Genomic DNA, 20,697 nt, shown 5'->3' on the forward strand with positions numbered 1-20,697 from the left:
TCCCAAGTGCTCTATGGAGTATGGAGGAGTACGGAGGCTTGTGATTGGTCAGGTGTAGATTGAAGCCGTGTGATTGGTTGTTTCAGCCCGTTCCCGGAGGTGGCGGAGTCGGTCCAGGAGGAGCTGGACCGGTACCGCGCCCAGGAGGACGAGGTCAAGAGGCTGAAGACCATCATGGTACCGGCTCTACGTTACAGATCTACGTTACAGATCTACGTTACAGATCTACGTTATATACAGACTCTACATTATAGATCTACGTTATAGATCTACATGACATACCGACTCTATGTTACAGATCTACATTATAGATCTACATTATATACTGACTCTACATTATAGATCTACATTATATACTGTGTATATATACAGTACATTATATATTATATATTATATATTATTTATCTACGTGTGTGTGTGTGTGTGTGTGTGTGTAGGGTTTAGAGGGAGAGGATGAGGGGGCGATCAGCATGCTGTCGGACAACACAGCCAAACTCACCTCAGCTGTCAGGTAACTTTACCTTAGTACACCTAATATACTTTACCTTAATACACCTAATATACTTTACCTTAGTACACCTAATATACTTTACCTTAATACAGCTAATATACTTTATCTTCATACACCTAATATACTTTACCTTAGTACACCTAATATACTTTACCTTAATAAACCTAATATACTTTACCTTAGTACACCTAATATACTTTACCTGAATAAACCTAATATACTATACCTTAATACACATAATATACTTTATCTTACTACACCTATTATACTTTACCTTAGTACACCTAATATACTTTACCTTAATAAACCTAATATACTTTACCTGAATAAACCTTATATACCTTACATTAATATACCTAATATACAATACCTAAATATATCTAATATTCTTTTATTCAATATTCTTCATATACCTTACCTTAATACACTAAATATACCTTACCTTAATACACCTAAATATACCTTACCTAAATATATCTTACTATACCTTACCTTAATATAACTAATATACCTTACCTTAATATAACTAATATACCTTACCTTAATATATCTTACTATACCTTACCTTAATATAACTAATATACCTTACCTTAATATACCTTACCTTGCTATACTTAATATATCTTTAGAAGTTAATTATTGATGAGGTATGTGATCAGAAGGTGCTTATTGATCGGGTGTCTCTCTCAGCTCTCTCCCTGAGCTGTTGGAGAAGAAGCGACTGATTGACCTCCACACCAACGTAGCGACGGCCGTACTGGACCACATCAAGGTAACCATGACAACCACACACACACACACACGGTAACCATGACAACACGCTGTCCTGCGACAGGGTCAGAGTCATGTTGTGTGTCCGGTTGTAAAAGCAGATTCCTGCAGCGTGTTGTCGGTGTTACGACCTGGCTCGTGGGGAAGAGGGAAGCAACATGAACCGGATTGTTTTTGGTTGAATTGCTTAAGTTATTTATTATTTGCAGAACAAAAATAACAGGAAAAAGGGGCAGGTAGGTGCTGCTTAAATCAAAGAAAGGAATATAAACTTAGAGATCTCTTCAAAACAAGAGATAGCCACCAGCTGCTTCAGAATCTATGTAAACAAAATACCGACCAGTCAGGAATAATCAAAATACAAAGTAAGCAGCACCCTCTAAAACCTAATGGGTCCAACAGAAAGTATCTACAGGTGTCTGATTGGTGTCAGTTTACCTCACCTAGTCCCTTGCCCAATTTCCTTACCACATATCTTCAAGTAATGCAACACAGACAACGCAAATGGTTCGACACTTAACAATCCCTAGGGGTTAAGCTTCTACAAACATCAACAGTTTTATCACAGTAAGCACAATACCCCCGAGGTCGAGTTAATTCCGCCCTTGAATCGCAACCGAGGACAGCCTTTTAGCCCCAGGGCTGGTCTGGAAGACGGTAGATGATTGGAGGACCAATCAGCAGCAATCAGATCACCAGCTGGAACCAGGAAGTAGACAGGGTTTTCGTGCCAGCCAATCATCGACAAGGGATCACACATCCTGCTTTACATTGACACGGCTGCACAACACATAGACACATAGACAAGACACATACCCAGATAATGGCGGTGGTGGCCGTAACATAGGCAACACACCCGGCAGTGGGCGCCGGTTCGATTCCCTGCTGCAGTCGTTCGCTCTCCTTCAGCTGCTCTGCCTCTACAGGCTCCAAGAGGCCACGCATATAACATCAACACATTGTGTGTGTGTGTGTGTGTCTCTCTCTCTGGTTGTGTGTCGTGTGTGTGTTTGTGTCTGTGTGTCTCTCTCCCTCTCTCTGGTTGTGTGTGTGTGTGTGTGTCTCTCTCTGGTTGTGTGTGTGTGTGTGTGTGTGTGTGTGTGTGTGTGTGTGTGTCTCTCTCTGGTTGTGTGTGTGTCTGTGTGTGTGTGTGTGTGTGTGTGTGTGTGTGTGTGTGTGTGTGTGTGTGTGTGTGTGTGTGTGTGTGTGTGTGTGTGTGTGTGTGTGTGTGTGTGTGTGTGTGTGTGTGTGTGTGTGTCTCTCTCTCTGGTTGTGTGTGTGTGTGTGTGTGTGTGTGTCTCTCTCTCTCTGGTTGTGTGTGTGTGTGTGTGTGTGTGTGTGTGTGTGTGTGTGTGTGTGTGTGTGTGTGTGTGTGTGTGTGTGTCTCAGAGTCGTAAGCTCGATGTTTACTTTGAGTACGAGGAGAAGCTGATGAGTAAATCCACTCTGGACAAATCCCTCCTGGACATCATCAGTGACCCAGACGGTAAGACACACACACACACACACACACACACACACACACACACACACACACACACACACACACACACACACACACAGTCACACACACACACACACACAGACACACACACACACACACACAGACACAGTCTCACACACACACACAGAGACACATAGACACACAGACACACAGACACACACACACACACAGACAGACACACAGACAGACAGACAGACAGACAGACAGAGACACACAGACACACACACACACACAGACACACACACTATGACTATTGTTATGGGGTGATTGTGTTTTATTGCAGTCTCCATTAATCTCTCTGCTTGTGCGTGTGTTTGTATTTTTAGCCGGGACCCCAGAGGATAAGATGCGGTTGTTTCTGATCTACTACATCACAGCCCAGCAGGCGCCATCAGAGGTAGGGAGCCGTGCACGTGAGCATGTGCACGTGATGCGGGGGTGGTGGTGGGGGGGGGGGGGGGGGGGGCTCTGTGATGTATGTTGACGTTGTCCTCAACCTGGTAACAATCCCCAGCCCATGTGGGAGGATGTTGGTTCCAGAGCGGTTGTGAAATGCGCTTAAAGCAGTATGTGGTAATGACTCCGCCCCTCCTCAGGTGCTTCTCATTGGGAGTTTGGAGGTCCCTCACAGAAGCTCTAAACAACCGGGTACAAAGAGAGGAATAAACCAGCACAACATGTTCCCCCTCTTCTTAAGAGGACACTCTGTCCTCTGGTCCTGCTGGGCCGTCAGGACCCCACAGGAACCCTGGTTCTGAGCTGGTTCTAAACCGCTTCTGGTTCTGAGCTGGTTCTAAACCGGTTCTGGTTCTGAGCTGGTTCTGAGCTGGTTCTGGTTCTGAGCTGTTTCTAAACCGGTTCTGGTTCTGACACGGTTCTGAGCTGATTCTTCCCTGGTTCTGGTTCTGAGCTGGTTCTGATCCGGTTCTGAGCTGGTTCTTCTGGACGTTAAAAGCAGAATGAGCTGAACATGAGGACGCTGACGGTCAGACTGGAAGTGATCAATAACATGTGATCAATAACATGTGCTGAGGAGGTTCTGGTCTTCTCAAGCCTATAATCCCAAACCTGAACATAACCCCACCATAACCTGAACATAACCCCACCATAACCTGAACATAACCCCACCATAACCTGAACATAACCCCACCATAACCTGAACATAACCCCACCATAACCTGAACATAACCCCACCATAACCTGAACATAACCCCACCATAACCTGAACATAACCCCACCATAACCATAACCCCACCATAACCTGAACATAACCCCACCATAACCTGAATGTTACGGCCCTTTGTCTAGGAGCAACAATGAATTGATGGACACGAGAATTACTGAAGTGGGGCTTTAATCAGGTTCACGCATGAAGTCAGAACGTGACTTAAATGGCCAAAGGCCGGACAATCATAGGCCTCACACAGGAGACAAAAGAGGAGAGGTGGCAAGGCTTCAGCCCAACCGCCGATCCTTGTGTGAGAGAGAGCTTCCACCTGGACCTGGTCTGCTTCAATAGCCTACACCACCAGGTGTAGCCTACACCACCAGGTGTAGCCTACGCCACCAGGTGTAGCCTACACCACCGGGTGTAGCCTACGCCACCAGGTGTAGCCTACGCCACCAGGTGTAGCCTACGCCACCAGGTGTAGGCCATGATTGCCAATCAGCAGCTGGAAGCAGGTGAAAGTTAGAAAATAATCCATAACACATAATAGTACTAGCAGGGAAGTGCTAAAGTGCATATACAAACTATAAAATAAAATAAAGAGGGTCCGTAACACTGAACATAACCCCACCATAACCATAACCAACCATAACCCCACCATAACCATAACCCCACCATAACCTGAACATAACCCCACCATAACCCTACCATAGGGTTATGGTGGGGTTATGGTTATGGTTATGGTGGGGTTATGTTCAGGTCAGGCCCTGTAACGTGGACTCGTCTCTATGCACGTAGTCAATAGAAAACCTGAACCGTGGCCAACGGTGGACCAATAGAAACCCAGCCTCAATGCCAGCCCCTCCCCTCACGCAAGCCACTGAAAACATCGCACACAAATGCACACACACACACACACAAGCACACACAAACCCATGCACGCACACACAAACCTACACACACACACAAACCCACGCACGCACACACACAAACCTACACACACACACAAACCCACACATGCACGTACACACACAAACCCACACACACACACAAACTTACACACAAACAAACCCATGCACTCACGCACGCACACACTCAAGCCTACACATGCACAAACCTACACACACACACACACAAACCTACACACACACACACACACACAAACAGTGCCTGTTTCACATTGGCAACACCGAAAAACAATCCCCTTAATACACACGAGCCTCCCGATCACCAAAGCCCGTCCCGTCCTGTTCCAGGAAGCTCTTCAAAGGCTTCCCACCACGCTGCGGGCTCCGTCAGGCTTCCCAGAAGGGAGGACTCACAGAACCCGAGCCCTTTGGGTTCCAGCTGAACCCCCCCCCGCTCTCCTGGAGTGTGGAGGCGAGGACACTGAGCGGCCCCCCCCCCCCGCGGCCTCAGGGGCTAGGGTTAGGGGTAGGGTTAGAGGTTAGGGTTTGGGGTTAGGGGCTAGTGTTAGGGGTTAGGGGCTAGTGTTAAGGGCTAGGGTTAGGGTTATGAGTTAGGGTTAGGGGCTAGGGGTTAGGGTTAGAGGTTAGGGGCTAGTGTTAGGGGTTAGGGGCTAGGGTAAGAGGTTAGGGTAAGGGGTTAGGGTTAGGGTTAGAGGTTAGGGGCTAGTGTTAGGGTTAGGGCTAGAGGTTAGGGGCTAGTGTTAGGGGCTAGTGTTAGGGGTTAGGGGCTAGTGTTAGGGGTTAGGGGCTAGTGTTAGGGGCTAGGGTTAGGGTTGCTCAGGTGCTCCAGGTGCACCCTCTCCCCCCCCTCTCCCCCCTCTCCCCCCCCGCCCCCCCCCCCGGTACAACAAACAAACGCTAATGACTTCTGGCCGTGTGCTTGCGGGACGGATCAGTCGGAGGAAAGTATTGCGTCATGCTCTAAACTATTCATCACAACAGCTCTGGGTCCAAACCGCTGCTTCTCCCCGTCTGGACGGACAGGAGCCCGCGGGGGGGGGGGGGTGGGGGGGCGGAGGAGGCGGGGGGGGGGGGGATCGCTCGCTCGCTCGCTCCAGGGACGTGTCAGAGACGGGGCCGTTGACGAGGCGGCGCGCGGAGAAGGATGAAGGTTCTGGAACCCGGCACCGCTCCCGAGGAACAGGACGGGGACCGGGGACCGGGGGGGATGGATGAGGTAGTGGAGCCTCGGTTTTTTGGAGCGTCAGGCGTCAGGTTGCGCACTGGGACGGCCGGGTGTTGGACGCGCGCCGACGACGTCAGGAAGGAGGGGAAAGGGATCCTTCTGAGAAGCCCGGCGGCCTGGCAGCGCGCCGCTGTTTGGTCTAGCTCGCTGCTATTTCTGTAAACAGCTAATGCCGTCCACCTGGGGACGGCGACCACGAGATCGCTGGGACCTGACCGGTCGGGAAAAATGTGAAGCGAAGGCTTCGCTGTTGGGGAGGGGGGGGGGGGGGGCTGTGGCCCCCATGACCCCCGCTCGTCGGCTACAGCTCTGTTCACACCCAGCGAGGGGGGCCGCCCACCGCGAGGTCAGCCCCCCGTCCAGAGAGGGCCTGCAGGAGACGGCGGGGGGGGACGGTAGAGCAGCCTGGAGGGGCTGGACGGCGGAGGGGGGTGGACGGCGGAGGGGGGTGGACGGCGGAGGGGGGTGGACGTCGGAGGGGGGTGGACGTCGGAGGGGGGTGGACGGCGGAGGGGGGTGGACGTCGTCTGTAGAATGACAGCGCGCGGGGGGGGGGGGCATGCAGCTCAGGAGGTAGAGCAGGTCGGCTGGTAACCGGAAGGTCGCTGGTTCGATCCCCAGTCGAGTGTGGGGGTGTGGAGGTGTCCCCCCCTGAGCGAGACGCCCCCCCCCCCTCCTCACCCTGACTGCTCCCGACCAGCTAGCTGTCTGTCACCCCCCCTGCGCGGTCAGCGCGGTCCACTCCTCTGTATAAACGCGGTTCACCATTCACCACTTATTGTAATGCAGCTCTGTTTTTGTGGGGCTGTGATCCAGCAGACCAACAACAGCTCCACTGTGGTTTCCGGCAAGGAACCGCCCCCCTGCTGGCCGGGCCGCAGGTCGTTATCAGGGACGGTGTACAGCCAAGGGAACGAACGGTGAACTATGCCTATGCGCGGCCAAGTGGGCCGCAGAAATAATAAATGAATATTGATCCTCGAGGTTCTGCGCTCTCCCCCAGTGCTGTGGTTCTCCCCCCCCACCCCCCCACCCCCCCCCTCACCGTCTTTCCACGAGCTGTGTCAGGGCTTTCCGCCCGCTGCATTAGAATAATGTGTCAAGAATCATCAAATGGTTTTGCTAAATACACCGTCGCAGTAGAGTTAGCAGTAAAGGTTAGCAGTAGAGGCTAGCAGTAGAGGTTAGCAGTAGAGGCTAGCAGTAGAGGCTAGCAGTAGAGGCTAGCAGTAGAGGTTAGCAGTAGAGGTTAGCAGTAGAGGCTAGAGGCTAGCAGTAGAGTTAGCAGTAGGGGCTAGCAGTAGAGGTTAGCAGTAGAGTTAGCAGTAGGGGCTAGCAGTAGGGGCTAGCAGTAGGGGCTAGCAGTAGGGGCTAGCAGTAGGGGCTAGCAGTAGGGGCTAGCAGTAGGGGTTAGCAGTAGGGGCTAGCAGTAGGGGCTAGCAGTAGGGGCTAGCAGAAGAGGTTAGCAGTAGAGGCTAGCAGTGGGCTAGCAGTAGAGGCTAGCAGTAGAGGCTAGCAGTAGGGGTTAGCAGTAGAGGCTAGCAGTAGAGGCTAGCAGTAGGGGTTAGCAGTAGAGGTTAGCAGTAGGGGTTAGCAGTAGAGGCTAGCATTAGAGGCTAGCAGTAGAGGCTATCATTAGGGGCTAGCAGTAGGGGCTAGCAGTAGAGGTTAGCAGTAGGGGCTAGCAGTAGAGTTAGCAGTAGGAGCTAGCAGTAGAGGTTAGCAGTAGATGCTAGCAGTAGAGGCTAGCAGTAGAGGCTAGCAGTAGAGTTAGCAGTAGAGGTTAGCAGTAGAGGCTAGCAGTAGAGGCTAGAGGCTAGCAGTAGAGTTAGCAGTAGAGGCTAGCAGTAGAGTTAGCAGTAGAGTTAGCAGTAGAGGTTAGCAGTAGAGTTAGCAGTAGGGGTTAGCAGTAGAGGTTAGCAGTAGGGGCTAGCAGTAGAGGCTATCATTAGGGGCTAGCAGTAGAGTTAGCAGTAGAGGCTAGCAGTAGAGGCTAGCAGTAGAGGCTAGCAGTAGAGGCTAGCAGTAGAGTTAGCAGTAGAGTTAGCAGTAAAGGTTAGCAGTAGAGGCTAGAGGCTAGCAGTAGAGGCTAGCAGTAGAGGCTAGCAGTAGAGGCTAGCAGTAGAGGTTAGCAGTAGAGGTTAGCAGTAGAGGCTAGAGGCTAGCAGTAGAGTTAGCAGTAGAGGCTAGCAGTAGAGGCTAGCAGTAGAGTTAGCAGTAGAGTTAGCAGTAAAGGTTAGCAGTAGAGGCTAGAGGCTAGCAGTAGAGGCTAGCAGTAGAGTTAGCAGTAGAGTTAGCAGTAAAGGTTAGCAGTAGAGGCTAGAGGCTAGCAGTAGAGGCTAGCAGTAGAGGCTAGCAGTAGAGGCTAGCAGTAGAGGTTAGCAGTAGAGGTTAGCAGTAGGGGTTAGCTCTTAGGGTTAGCAGTAGAGGCTATCAGTAGGGCTAGCAGTAGGCGCTAGCAGTAGGGGCTAGCAGTAGAGTTAGCAGTAGGGGTTAGCAGCAGGGGCTAGCAGTAGAGGTTAGCAGTAGGGGTTAGCTCTTAGGGTTAGCAGTAGGGGCTAGCAGTAGGGGTTAGCTCTTAGGGTTAGCAGTAGAGTTAGCAGTAGAGTTAGCAGTAGGGGTTAGCAGTAGAGTTAGCAGCAGGGGTTAGCAGTAGGGGTTAGCAGTAGAGTTAGCAGTAGGGGTTAACTGCAGTACAGCCCCAGGTATGCTGGGGTCTGACCGCTGCTATCCTGTCATCTTCGTCGTCCTCCTGACTGAAGCCCCCCGGTCCGACCCGGACACCTCGGTCCCTGGTCCCCCCCCCCCCCCCCCAGCCTCGCTCTGGGGCCCAGCGGCTGACTGACTCACAGCACACACACACACACACACACACGTGTGTGTGTGTGTGTGTGTGTGTGTGTGTGTGTGTGTAGGTTCTGGTTCTGCTTGGGCCTTGGCCGTCCTCCTCGTGGTGTAAACGTCTTGAGTCTGGCTGCGGGGAGAAGGAAGCGCTCAGAATGTTCTGGCAGAGACGCCGGAGCCGCTGGGACGCTAACGCTCTCTGAAGGCTGAGCGAGCTGACACGCCAACCTCTCTGTGTGTGTGTGTGTGTGTGTGTGTGTGTGTGTGCGCGTGTGTGTCTGTCTGTCTCACAGTCTGACGTGGAGCAGTATAAGAAGGCTCTCTTGGACGCTGGCTGTGACCTTTCGCCACTGAACTACATCAAACAGTGGAAGTAAGTGTCTGCCTGTCTGTCTGTCTGTCTGTCTGTCTGTGGTGCTGAGGCCTGTGAGACTAGCTGCTTCAGAGCTCTACATGTGGAGCAGGCTTCATATTAATGTCGTTAATATCGGCAGTAGGGAACCAGAGGACCTTATTGATGTTATTGTTGTTATATATTCTTATATTAGAATCAGAATCAGAAAAACGTTATTATCTGACATGACAGAAAATGATCTTCAGAGTGGCTCAACACACGTCAACAAGGACACAAAGACCAACAGACAAACTGACACGAAGAAACAGCATTCTTGCAATAGTGGTAAATAGAGAATAGAGATAACAATAACAGAATGCACCCCCCGGTTATCAGACGTGACCCTCAGGATGTGATTCAGACGTGACCTTCAGGATGTGATTCAGACGTGACCTTCAGGATGTGATTCAGACGTGACCCTCAGGATGTGATTCAGACGTGACCTTCAGGATGTGATTCAGACGTGACCCTCAGGATGTGATTCAGACGTGACCTTCAGGATGTGATTCAGACGTGACCTTCAGGATGTGATTCAGACGTGACCTTCAGGATGTGATTCGTGTGTCTCTCTCTCTTCTGAAGGGCCTTCACCAAGATGGCCGCCACTCCGGCCAGCTACGGCAGCGGGGGGGTGAAGCCCATGGGGTGAGGACACACACACACACACACACACACACACACACACACACACACACACACACACACACACGTAAACACACACGCACACACGTAAACATGCGTGCATAAACACAGACGCGCACACACCCGGTTGAAGGTAAGGTGATGAAACACAGGGTATCAAGGGACAAATAGTAAAACACAGGGCTCTGATTCCCGGACCTGTCAGTGCGATATGTTATCGTCTCTATTTATGCTTTCCTGTTTTCCTGTTTCTCCTGCCACTGAACAGCCTATTCCTGGTCCCCTCTCTCTCTCTCTCTCTCTCTCCCTCTTTCTCTCTCTCCCCCTCTCTCTCGCCCCCTCTCTCTCTCTCTCAATTCAATTCAATTCAATTCAGAACAGCTTCACTGGCACGAGAAACAAACAATTTACATTGCCAAAGCAAGTGCTCTCCATCAATTGAGTTCAATTGAGCCGATCCTCGACTGGCCTGGATAACGGGTCCGCTTGCGCTGCCAGGGCGGATGAATAATTAAATCAAAAGTATGAATATAAGTCAGCGTGCTGCCGTGCAGGGAGCCGGATTCCTCCTAAATCAGTGGTGTGTGTGGGGCAGCGGGCCAGCGCTCCTCATCCTAAACCCTCCTGATGTGTGAGCGGCCTCGAGTTACTAGACAAGAGAACCACGGAGACAACCAGCAGAAGGAGCCGAGCGGGCCGCGGCCCAGCTCCTCCGCTCTGCAGAGTGACAACAGTGGAAAGATTTGAGAGATTGACGTCGGAAAAATGACGTCTGCGGCAACTCAAAAGTCTGCGCCTTTCCCCGCAGCTTTGAGTCTGAACCTTTATCTGAATCTATGAGTCTGAACCTTTATCTGTGGTTCTGTAGCTTTCTCTATGAGTCTGTACCTTTCTCTATGAGTCTGTACCTTTCTCTATGAGTCTGTACCTTTCTCTATGAGTCTGTACCTTTCTCTATGAGTCTGTAGCTTTCTCTATGAGTCTGTAGCTTTCTCTATGAGTCTGTACCTTTCTCTAAGAGTCTGTAGCTTCCTCTATGAGTCTGTAGCTTTCTCTATGAGTCTGTACCTTTCTCTAAGAGTCTGTAGCTTTCTCTCTGAGTCTGTACCTTTCTCTATCAGTCTGTAGCTTTCTCTATGAGTCTGTAGCTTTCTCTATGAGTCTGTACCTTTCTCTATGAGTCTGTAGCTTTCTCTGAGTCTGTAGCTTTCTCTATAGCTGTGAATCTGTACCGTTATCTAAATCTATGAGTCTGTACCTTTCTCTACAGTCAGGCTACGAGTCGTGCACCTTTCTGTACCCTGAAATAAGAGTTTGTAATTTGGGTTGTTAATGACGTGTGTATCAATATTCTCTCCATTCTCTCCAGTCTGTTCTCCCGAGTGATGAACTCTGGATCTCAGTTCGTCATGGAGGGCGTCAAGAACCTGGTGATCAAGCAGCATGTGAGACGCACGCACACACACACACACACACACACACGCGCGCACGAGCGCACGCACGCACACGCACATGCACACACCCACACACACACACACTGTCGGACTGTGTGTGGGTGTGTGTGTGTGTGTGTGCATGTGCGTGTGTGCTGTCACTGTTGAAGACAATTAATTAGTATGATGGCAGGGTAGCCATGGTGACGGCACAAACAGGAACAAACATGAGCTCCATGAGCCTGGAGGCTGCACAGCCCTAGTGTCATTACTCTGGAGAGGAGGAGGAGGAGGAGGAGGAGGGAGAGGAGGAGGGAGAGGAGGGTGGTTAAGAGGGTGATGATGATGATGAGCAGTCTCACCATCATCATCATCATCATCCTCACCACCATGATGATGATGATGATGATGGTGATGACGATGGTGGTGATGATAATGATGATGGTGAGGATGATGATAATGATGATGAGGATGATGATGGATGCAGATGGCGGTTTGAGAAGATGTTTTCCTTGAAAATGTCTTCTCAAGCTCTGTGCAATATCATCACACACACACACGCACGCGCACATGTGCGCACATGCACACGCACACACGCGTGCGCACACGCGCACACACACAGCCCCGTCTCTTCCTATTGAGTTGTATTGAATATAGGAGAGCGTTGTTGGCAGAGGCGCGTGGCGCCACGGTGGTGTCTGTGGCCTGTGTTGTGTTTGGAGAGCTATCTGAATCCCTCGCTGAGGACACATCACTCACATCAGTCCTCCTCCGGCAGTACCCTCAGTGTTACATAACCAGGGCTCACTCCACACACTGGAGCTGTCTCTCTCCTCTCTGCTCTCGCCTCTCTTTGCTCTCTGCTCTCTCCTCTTCTTCTTTCCCCTTCCATCCTTTCCTCTCCTCTCCTCTTTCCTTTCTCCTTGCTCCCCCTCCCCTCCTCTCTTCTCCTCTCTCCGATCTCCTTGCTCCCCTCCCCTCCTCTCCTCTCCTCTCTCCTATCTCCTTGCTCCCCTCCTCTCCTCTCTCCTTGCTCCCCTCCTCTCCTCTCTCTTATCTCCTTACTCCCTCCTCTCCTCTCTTCTCCCCTTGCTCCCCTCCTTTCCTCTCTCCTATCTCCTCACTCCCCTCCTCTCCTCCTCTCCTCTCCTCTATCTCCTCACTCCCCTCCTCTCCTCTCTCCTCTCTCCCCTCCTCTCCTCTCTCCTCGCTCCCCTCCTCTCTCCTATCTCCTCGCTCCCCTCCTCTCCTCTCCTCCTCTCCTCTCCTCTATCTCCTCTCCTCTATCTCCTCGCTCCCCTCCTCTCCTCTCCTCTATCTCCTCGCTCCCCTCCTCTCCTCTCCTCTATCTCCTCACTCCCCTCCTCTCCTCTCCCCTCCTTTCTCTCTGTGTGTCCTCTTAAACTATAAATAACGAGGCACGATTCAAAAGTTCAAATTGAAACATAAAGTACCAGAACAGTACAAAAAGAGGAGGTTATTGGATACCAGTGGATTCATCCAACTATTTACCAGAGCTGGGCCAGATGACAGAGGAACCAGTCCAGACCAGCTCCCCTACGGCGAAACCAGTCCAGACCAGCTCCGCTACGGAGAAACCAGTCCAGACCAGCTCTGCTACGGAGAGACCAGCTCCTCTACAGAGAGACTAGTCCAGACCAGCTCCATGGACATTATGCATTATGTTAAACCTTGTTCATACATACTGAACAGAGGTGAAGAATATCAATACTACACAGAGGAGTAAATATCAAGAGGTATAACAAAATCAGTAAGGCAGTTTAGGTATCTTTGGGTTGACATATTCCCTTCTACTTTTTCCATAGCAACAAAAAACCTTCAAGGCATATATAACCAAGTCGAGAAGGATCTTGAACGCTGGTCTAAGCTTCCAAATTCCCTTCAAGCTCGCATATCAATTGTAAAAATGGATGTACTTCCTCGCATACATTTTATTCCTCTATGGTTCCCCTGGCACCTCCAAAAAGGGTATTGGGAAAAATGACATTCACTCATATCTAAATTTGTATGGAATGGGAAAAGACCGAGATTGAAATGAAAAACTCTTCAACGAGATAGGACACAGGGGGGGACTAGCTTAATTACCTAATTTTAAGATGTGTTTCTGGTCCTTTGTTCTTCGCCCCTTGTCTATATGGTTTAATCCCAATGCTTCAGTGTCTTGGAGATCAATTGAGGAAAACCTTTCACAACCCCATAGACTACAAGACAATGAAACATACTGGAGTAGATCTCAAATGGCGTAACCATTCCCCTGTATTCAATAACTTCTCTCTTCTTATTGGCAATGCACCATTTTTCTTTTCCTCAATGGATGGATAAAGGAGTTTATATTCTCTGAGACTTTTATGATGATGATGGTTTAAGGGCTTTTAATGATCTAATTTAATGAGTATGATTTACCGGGCACATCTTTTTTCTTTTACTTTGCAATTGAGATCTGCCATGAAGGCATATGGGGTCCCATGGGGGAGTACCACTCCTAACACATCCGTTGCGTAAATTATTTGCTGTACAAGGGAAGACACATGGGATGGGTTCTAAAGTTTATAAATTTATCTCTAGCAGTGGAAAGTGTTTGGAGTTAGGGATATTTCCTCTGCAGATGTGAGGAAGAGATTTGCTGGGACACAATATGGAAAAAATCTAGAGGATACCTCCAAAAAACCATAATCACCAATTAATACATTTTTAATTTATACATGGGGCGTATCTTACTCCAAGAAAACGTCATGCTATGAAAATCATCCCATCTCCTAACTGTGACCTCTATGTACACTTAATGTCCCAGGGTCATTCTTGCATCTGTTTTGGGAAATGTCCCGGCGTGTTTGCCTTTTGGTTAAAACTTATGGTCCACCTTAAGTGACATGCTTGTGAAGTGAATATCCCATCGTCACCGACCTTACTTTTACTCGATGATGACTCTAGTCTAGAATTATCCCTACAGCAGAGGCGTATACTACGGGCTGGTCTCCCTACGGGCAAAGAAAATGTTGGCCTTGCCGATGGCAACCACCTCACACATTGTCTTGGCGGTTAGTGGGCCAGCTCTTTTCTAGACATAGCTATGATGGAGAGATCTGTGGCCAGGGCGCATGGAGCTAGTCAGAGAACCATGAAGGCATGACGGATGAAGCTTGCAACTTTGGTCAAAGAAAGAGTAGAGCAGCGTTGAGAGGCTGAGAGGTTCAGGGGTCGGTTAGGGGGTCGCCATGGGTTTGGGGTAGGGTGGGGGGGATGTTTGCTCTGTTTCTGTAAGGTACATGGAAATTTATGGAATTTTTCATGTATATATTATCAATAAAAAATTTATTAAAAAAAGAGGTGTAACAAATCCAATCTCTCTCTCTCCTCTCCCCCTCTCTCTCTCCCTCTCTCTCACTCTCTCTCTCTCTCTCTCTCCTCTCCCTCTCCCTCTCTCTCTCTCTCTCTCTCTCTCTCTCAGAATCTTCCGGTCACCAGGATTCTGGACCATCTGATGAGATGAAGTCTCACCCGGTAAGACAGACAGACAGGTAGACAGACATGTAGACAGGTAGACAGACAGGTAGGGACATAGTAGAGAGACCGTAGAATGACCTGTAGAGAGACAGGTAGAGACATAGACAGATAGACAGGTAGACAGAAAGGTAGAGACATAGGTAGACAGACAAGTAGACAGACAGGTAGAGACACAGGTAGACAGACAGGTAGACAGACAGGTAGAGACACAGGTAGAGAGACAGATAGAGAGACAGGTAGACAGACAGGTAGAGACACAGATAGAGAAACAGGTAGACAGACAGGTAGACAGACAGGTAGAGACACAGGTAGAGAGACAGATAGAGAGACGGGTAGACAGACAGGTAGAGACACAGATAGAGAAACAGGTAGACAGACAGACAGGTAGACAGACAGCCACTAGCCCGGTCTAGCCTTCTAGCGGTGTTGCTCCTCTGACAGGTGTGCTGATGGCCAGGTGGACAGACGGCTGTGCTGCCTGCACTAGGTAGTGAGCCAGGTAAACAGGAAGCCAGGTAGCCAAGTGGGTCGCCTGCCAGTCGGCTAGCTGGCCAACTTCCTGTCTTGAGTCTCAGTTTTGCCCCAGGAATCTATCAGACCCCGGAGAGTACAGACCAGGTGTGTGTGTGTGTGTGTGTGTGTGTGTGTGTGTGTGTGTGTGTGTGTGTGTGTGTGTGTGTGTGTGTGTGTGTGTGTGTGTGTGTGTGTGTGTGTGTGTGTGTGTGTGTGTGTGTGTGTGTGTGTGTGCCAGGAAAGCTGAATGATTGAGGGGCTAGAAGACAAGCGTTGGAAAATGGAGATCATCCATCCTGTGTAAAAAGTTAGTGTGTGTGAGAGAGAAAGGCAAGACAATCTTCTATGTAGAGTGATTTACCTGACGGTACTGTACCTCCGCATTCCCTAGGACCCAGATACACACACGTACACCGTCTCACACACACACACACACACACACACACACACACACACACACACACACATAGAGACAGAGACAGGTGGTAACAGTAGTTTGGTGATTCTCAGCTTCTGGGGTTACAGACAACTAACAATGACCTGTTGTTTATAGAGGAGAAAAGAGGAGGAGAGGAGGAGAAAAGAGAGGAGAGGAGGAGAGGACGGGACAGGAGAAAAGAGAAGGGGGGAGGAGAGGAGGGGAGGAGAGTGGAGAGGGGAGGAGAAAAGAGAGGAGGGGAGGAGAGGACGGGACAGGAGAAAAGAGAAGGGGGGAGGAGAGGGGAGGAGAAAAGAGAGGAGGGGAGGAGAGGAGGAGGGGAGAGGAGAGGGGAGGAGGGGAGGAATGGGAGAGGCGTTGAAGGAGGATATGTAGAGGAAAGGGAGATGAGGATGGGATTAAAAAAGACAGCGTTCTCTCCTCCAACACTGTGTGTGTGTGTGTGTGTGTGTGTGTGTGTGTGTGTGTGTGTGTGTGTGTGTGTGTGTGTGTGTGTGTGTGTGTGTGTGTGTGTGTGTGTGTGTGTGTGTGTGTGTGTGTGTGTGTGTCGGGAGCGTGGGAGTGATTGATGCTCTAGATGCTGGCTCTCTGGGGGGGGAGGAGCCGGATGGGTTCATGTTTCACCTGTTGCTCAACCGTCTCCTGTTCTGTCTGTCTGTCTGTCTGTCTGTCTGTCTGTCTGTCTGTCTTCTGTCTGTCTCCTGTTCTGTCTGTCTGTCTGTCTGTCTGTCTGTCTCCTGTCTGTCTCCTGTTCTGTCTGTCTGTCTGTCTCCTGTCTATCTGTCTTCTGTCCTGTCTGTCTGTCTGTCTGTCTGTCTCCTGTTCTGTCTGTCTGTCTGTCTGTCTGTCTGTCTGTCTCCTGTCTGTCTCCTGTCTGTCTGTCTGTCTTCTGTCCTGTTCTGTCTGTCTGTCTGTCTGTCTGTCTCCTGTTCTGTCTGTCTGTCTTCTGTCTGTCTGTCTGTCTCCTGTTCTGTCTGTCTGTCTGTCTCCTGTTCTGTCTGTCTGTCTGTCTGTCTGTCTCCTGTCTGTCTCCTGTCTGTCTCCTGTCTGTCTCCTGTCTGTCTGTCTGTCTGTCTGTCTCCTGTCTGTCTGTCTCCTGTTCTGTCTGTCTGTCTGTCTGTCTGTCTGTCTCCTGTCTATCTGTCTCCTGTCTGTCTGTTTGTCTGTCTCCTGTTCTGTCTGTCTGTCTGTCTGTCTGTCTGTCTCTCTGCAGGCCCTGCTGTCGGCCTAGTCCTGCCTTTGTATCTGGCCGGGTCCTGATTGGTCAGATGGCCAGAGGGCCGCTCCCTGATTGGTCAGATAACAACATGTTTTTCTTCTTTTCGTCTCTCAGGAGACCGACAGCTATCGCTACTTTGACCCCAAGATGCTCAGAGGCAGCGAGAGGTACCGCTGGTTACACTAGTCACACTAGTTAGAGCTGGTTACACTACTAGTTACACTAGTCACACTAGTTAGAGCTGGTTACACTAGTCACACTAGTTACACTAGTTAGAGCTGGTTACACTATTAGTTACACTAGTTAGAGCTGGTTACACTATTAGTTACACTAGTTAGAGCTGGTTACACTATTAGTTACACTAGTTAGAGCTGTTTACACTAGTCACACCTTGTTACCCTACTAGTTACACTAGTTAGAGCTAGTTGCACTAGTCACACCTTGTTACCCTACTAGTTACACGAGTTAGAGCTAGTTACACTAGTCACACCTTGTTACCCTACTAGTTACACTAGTTAGAGCTAGTTGCACTAGTCACACCTTGTTACCCTACTAGTTACACTAGTTAGAGCTAGTTACACTAGTCACACTAGTCACACGACCTTTGACACTGATTAAACGGGTTAGCCCTGGTAAGCCTAGTTAGGGCTCGTTAAAGGCTTTGTAGTGAACCCTGTTAGGACTAGTTAGATGAGTTAGAGCTTCTAGTCACCAGGTCTGACTAGCGGTGTGGTTGTGCCTCCCTCCACAGCTCCACCCCCCGGAACAAGAACCCCTTCCAGGAGGTACAGGCCGCGCCCGCTGCTGATTGGTTGATTGGTTCTTGGTGGAAATTGCCACTGTGCTCTGATTGGTTGAGAAGTGATTCCGTTCCTCCGTTGTCTCGGTAACAGGCTATCGTGTTTGTGGTTGGAGGAGGAAACTACATCGAGTACCAGAATCTGGTGGACTACGCGAAGGTACTGAGCACTACTGCACAATACTACACAGTACTACACAATGCTACACACTACTACACAATACTACACACTACTACACACTACTACACAGTAATACACAGTACTACACACTACTACACAGTAATACACAGTACTACACACTACTACACACCACTACACACTACTACACAATACTACACACTACTACACACTACTACACACTACTGCATACTAAACACACAATACATTCTCTTTCTCTCTCTCTCTCTCGCTCTCTATCTCTCGCTCTCTCTCTCTCTCTCTCTCTCTCTCTCTCTCTCTCTCTCTGTCTCTCTCTCTCTCTCTCTGTCTCTCTCTCTCTCTCTCTCTCTCTCTCTCTCTCTCTCTCTCTCTCTCTCTCTCCAGGCTAAACCGGGGAAGAAGGTCCTCTATGGCTGCAGTGAACTCTTCAATTCCACTCAGTTCATCAAACAGGTGTGTGCGCGTGCGTGTGTGTGTGTGTGCGTGCGTGCGTGCGTGCGTGTGTGTGTGTGTGTGTGTGTGGCATGAATTAAAAAATCACTATTTGGATATCTTCTCTTACAGCTCTCTCAACTCGGACAGAAGTGAAGTGATGCAGAAATTTCTCTCTTTCTCTCTCTCTCTCTCTCTTTCTGTCTCTCTCTCTCTCTCTCTCTCTCTCTCTCTCTCTCTCTCTCTCTCTCTCTCTCTCTCTCTGTCTCTCTCCCTCCACCACGGTCCTAACTGTATTCCAGGTGTTTTATAAGATGTACTGTAACTTGACTAAATATTTGTGATGGCTTTGCTTCCACTAAGAACCAATAAAGTACAAATTAACCGCCTGTGTTTCCTCTGCCTTCTTCCTTGACCCCTAGTTCAGTGTCTGGTCAGTTAGTCTAGTCTAGGTAGCCAACATCTAGTTTTGAACCGGTAGATTAGTCTGAGAGTTGGTAGGTTAGTTACTCTACAGGTAACTAGCAATGCCAGTGCACCAGCATTGAAGAGTTGGTGATCCATGCTGGTGATCCATGCAAGAGATCTCCAGAGTAGTGGTGGCTCGTTCGCGAACGAAATCAGTTTTCGAACGAACAACTTTTTAACATGGACGAACCGACCCGATTCCCCGTCTCAGTTCGTCTCGTTCGTATCGTTCGTTCGCCGAGACACGACTCTCAGCTCCGCCCACTAGTCGCTGAGTCGTGCTGAGTCGCCGTTCGTTCACTGACTGTGTTTAGCGGTGAAGACTCGAGGACAGAGGCGTCACGAGAGCCAGCCGGGCAACAACATCCCGATTCAGAAACATGAAGCGCTCCTCAGCTAAAACAGACCTCCACACAGTCCCTTCACCCAGGAGGAGCAGGAGGAGGAGCAGGAGGAGGAGCGGGAGGAGGAGCAGGAGGAGCTGTTAGGAGGAGGAGGAGGGGGAGGAGGAGGAGGTGGAGGAGGAGGAGGAGGGGGAAGGTCCCCAATTGACCGTGAGTTCCTAAACCGAACGGTGAAGCAACACCCAGCAGAGCTCCACCCCCACGGGAGTACCAGGTTACCAGAGGATCTCTCTGTCTCTCTCTCTCTCTCTGTCTCTCTCTCTGTGTCTCTGTCTCTTTCTCTCTCTCTCTTTCTTTCTCTGTCTCTGTCTCTGTCTCTCTGTCTCTGTCTCTCTGTCTGTCTGTCTGTCTCTCTCTCGTTCTCTCTCTCTCTCTCTCTCTCTCTCTCGTTCTCTCTCTCTCTCTCTCTCTCTCTCGCTCTCTCTCTCTCTCTCTCTCTCTCTCTCTCTCTTGGAGGAGGAGGAAGAGGACGGTTGTGATGATGAAGAGGGCCCCCTCAGCGGCGGTGCTCTGGTTGCCATGGCGAACGAGGCGGCCTGGCTGTTTTTTTTTTTGTTTGATTCAGAGCGTCAGAACTCTTTCACAATAAGAGCCCCGGCGAGGCGGATCAGGCGCTGGTGGGAATCAGGTCCGCAGGAAAGCTCCGTTTACATCTTTACCAAACAATTGGAACACACCCTACTACTGTAAATTAATACCATTGGAACATATTATACCACCACTGATTAATACTATTGGAACACACCCTACTACTGTAAATTAATACTATTGGAATGTATCCTACTTCTACTAATAACGACTATTGGAACATGTTATACCACCACTGATTAATACTATTGGAATGTATCCTACTTCTGCTAATAACGACTATTGGAACAGACCCGAGCTCCTCTCCTAATGACTCCTAGCAGAGGAACTTGCTGCAGTGGTAGTGGTAGTAGTGATTGTAGTGGTAGTAGTAGTAGTGATTGTAGTGGTAGTAGTGATTGTAGTGGTAGTAGTGATTGTAGTGGTAGTAGTGATTGTAGTGGTAGTAGTGATTGTTGATTGTAGTGGTAGTGGTAGTAGTGATTGTAGTGGTAGTAGGAGTAGTGATTGTAGTGGTAGTAGGAGTAGTGATTGTAGTGGTAGTAGTGATTGTAGTGGTAGTAGTGATTGTAGTGGTAGTAGTGATTGTAGTGGTAGTAGTGATTGTAGTGGTATAGTGGTAGTAGTGATTGTAGTGGTAGTAGTAGTAGTGATTGTAGTGGTAGTAGTAGTAGTGATTGTAGTAGTAGTAGTAGTAGTGATTGTGATTGTAGTGGTAGTGGTAGTAGT

At 49.5% G+C, this 20,697-nt stretch overlaps 2 protein-coding genes across 2 annotated transcripts in view; one reads left to right on the plus strand and one right to left on the minus strand.

Moving 5' to 3' along the window:
• scfd1 (sec1 family domain containing 1) overlaps positions 1 to 18,897 on the plus strand; it is a 24,722-nt gene extending 5,825 nt beyond the window's left edge. The window contains 15 exon segments of the mRNA XM_084482300.1: positions 87 to 177; positions 438 to 511; positions 1,202 to 1,283; positions 2,672 to 2,768; positions 3,113 to 3,183; positions 9,246 to 9,325; positions 9,929 to 9,991; positions 11,358 to 11,433; positions 14,891 to 14,921; positions 14,924 to 14,943; positions 17,232 to 17,284; positions 17,869 to 17,902; positions 18,011 to 18,076; positions 18,461 to 18,529; positions 18,641 to 18,897. Coding sequence (XP_084338426.1) covers positions 87 to 177; positions 438 to 511; positions 1,202 to 1,283; positions 2,672 to 2,768; positions 3,113 to 3,183; positions 9,246 to 9,325; positions 9,929 to 9,991; positions 11,358 to 11,433; positions 14,891 to 14,921; positions 14,924 to 14,943; positions 17,232 to 17,284; positions 17,869 to 17,902; positions 18,011 to 18,076; positions 18,461 to 18,529; positions 18,641 to 18,664 — 931 coding nt within the window. The 3' untranslated portion in view covers positions 18,665 to 18,897.
• Positions 18,898 to 19,949: 1,052 nt separating this feature from the next.
• akap6 (A kinase (PRKA) anchor protein 6) overlaps positions 19,950 to 20,697 on the minus strand; it is a gene marked incomplete at both ends in the record, with an annotated part of 27,969 nt that continues 27,221 nt past the window's right edge. Inside the window, one exon of the mRNA XM_084482175.1 lies at positions 19,950 to 19,994. Coding sequence (XP_084338301.1) covers positions 19,950 to 19,994 — 45 coding nt within the window. The remainder of the gene's footprint in view (positions 19,995 to 20,697) is intronic.

Source organism: Micromesistius poutassou (assembly GCF_964030765.1).
Source record: "Micromesistius poutassou genome assembly, chromosome: 17".
In the NCBI taxonomy this organism is placed as follows: Eukaryota; Metazoa; Chordata; class Actinopteri; order Gadiformes; family Gadidae; genus Micromesistius; species Micromesistius poutassou.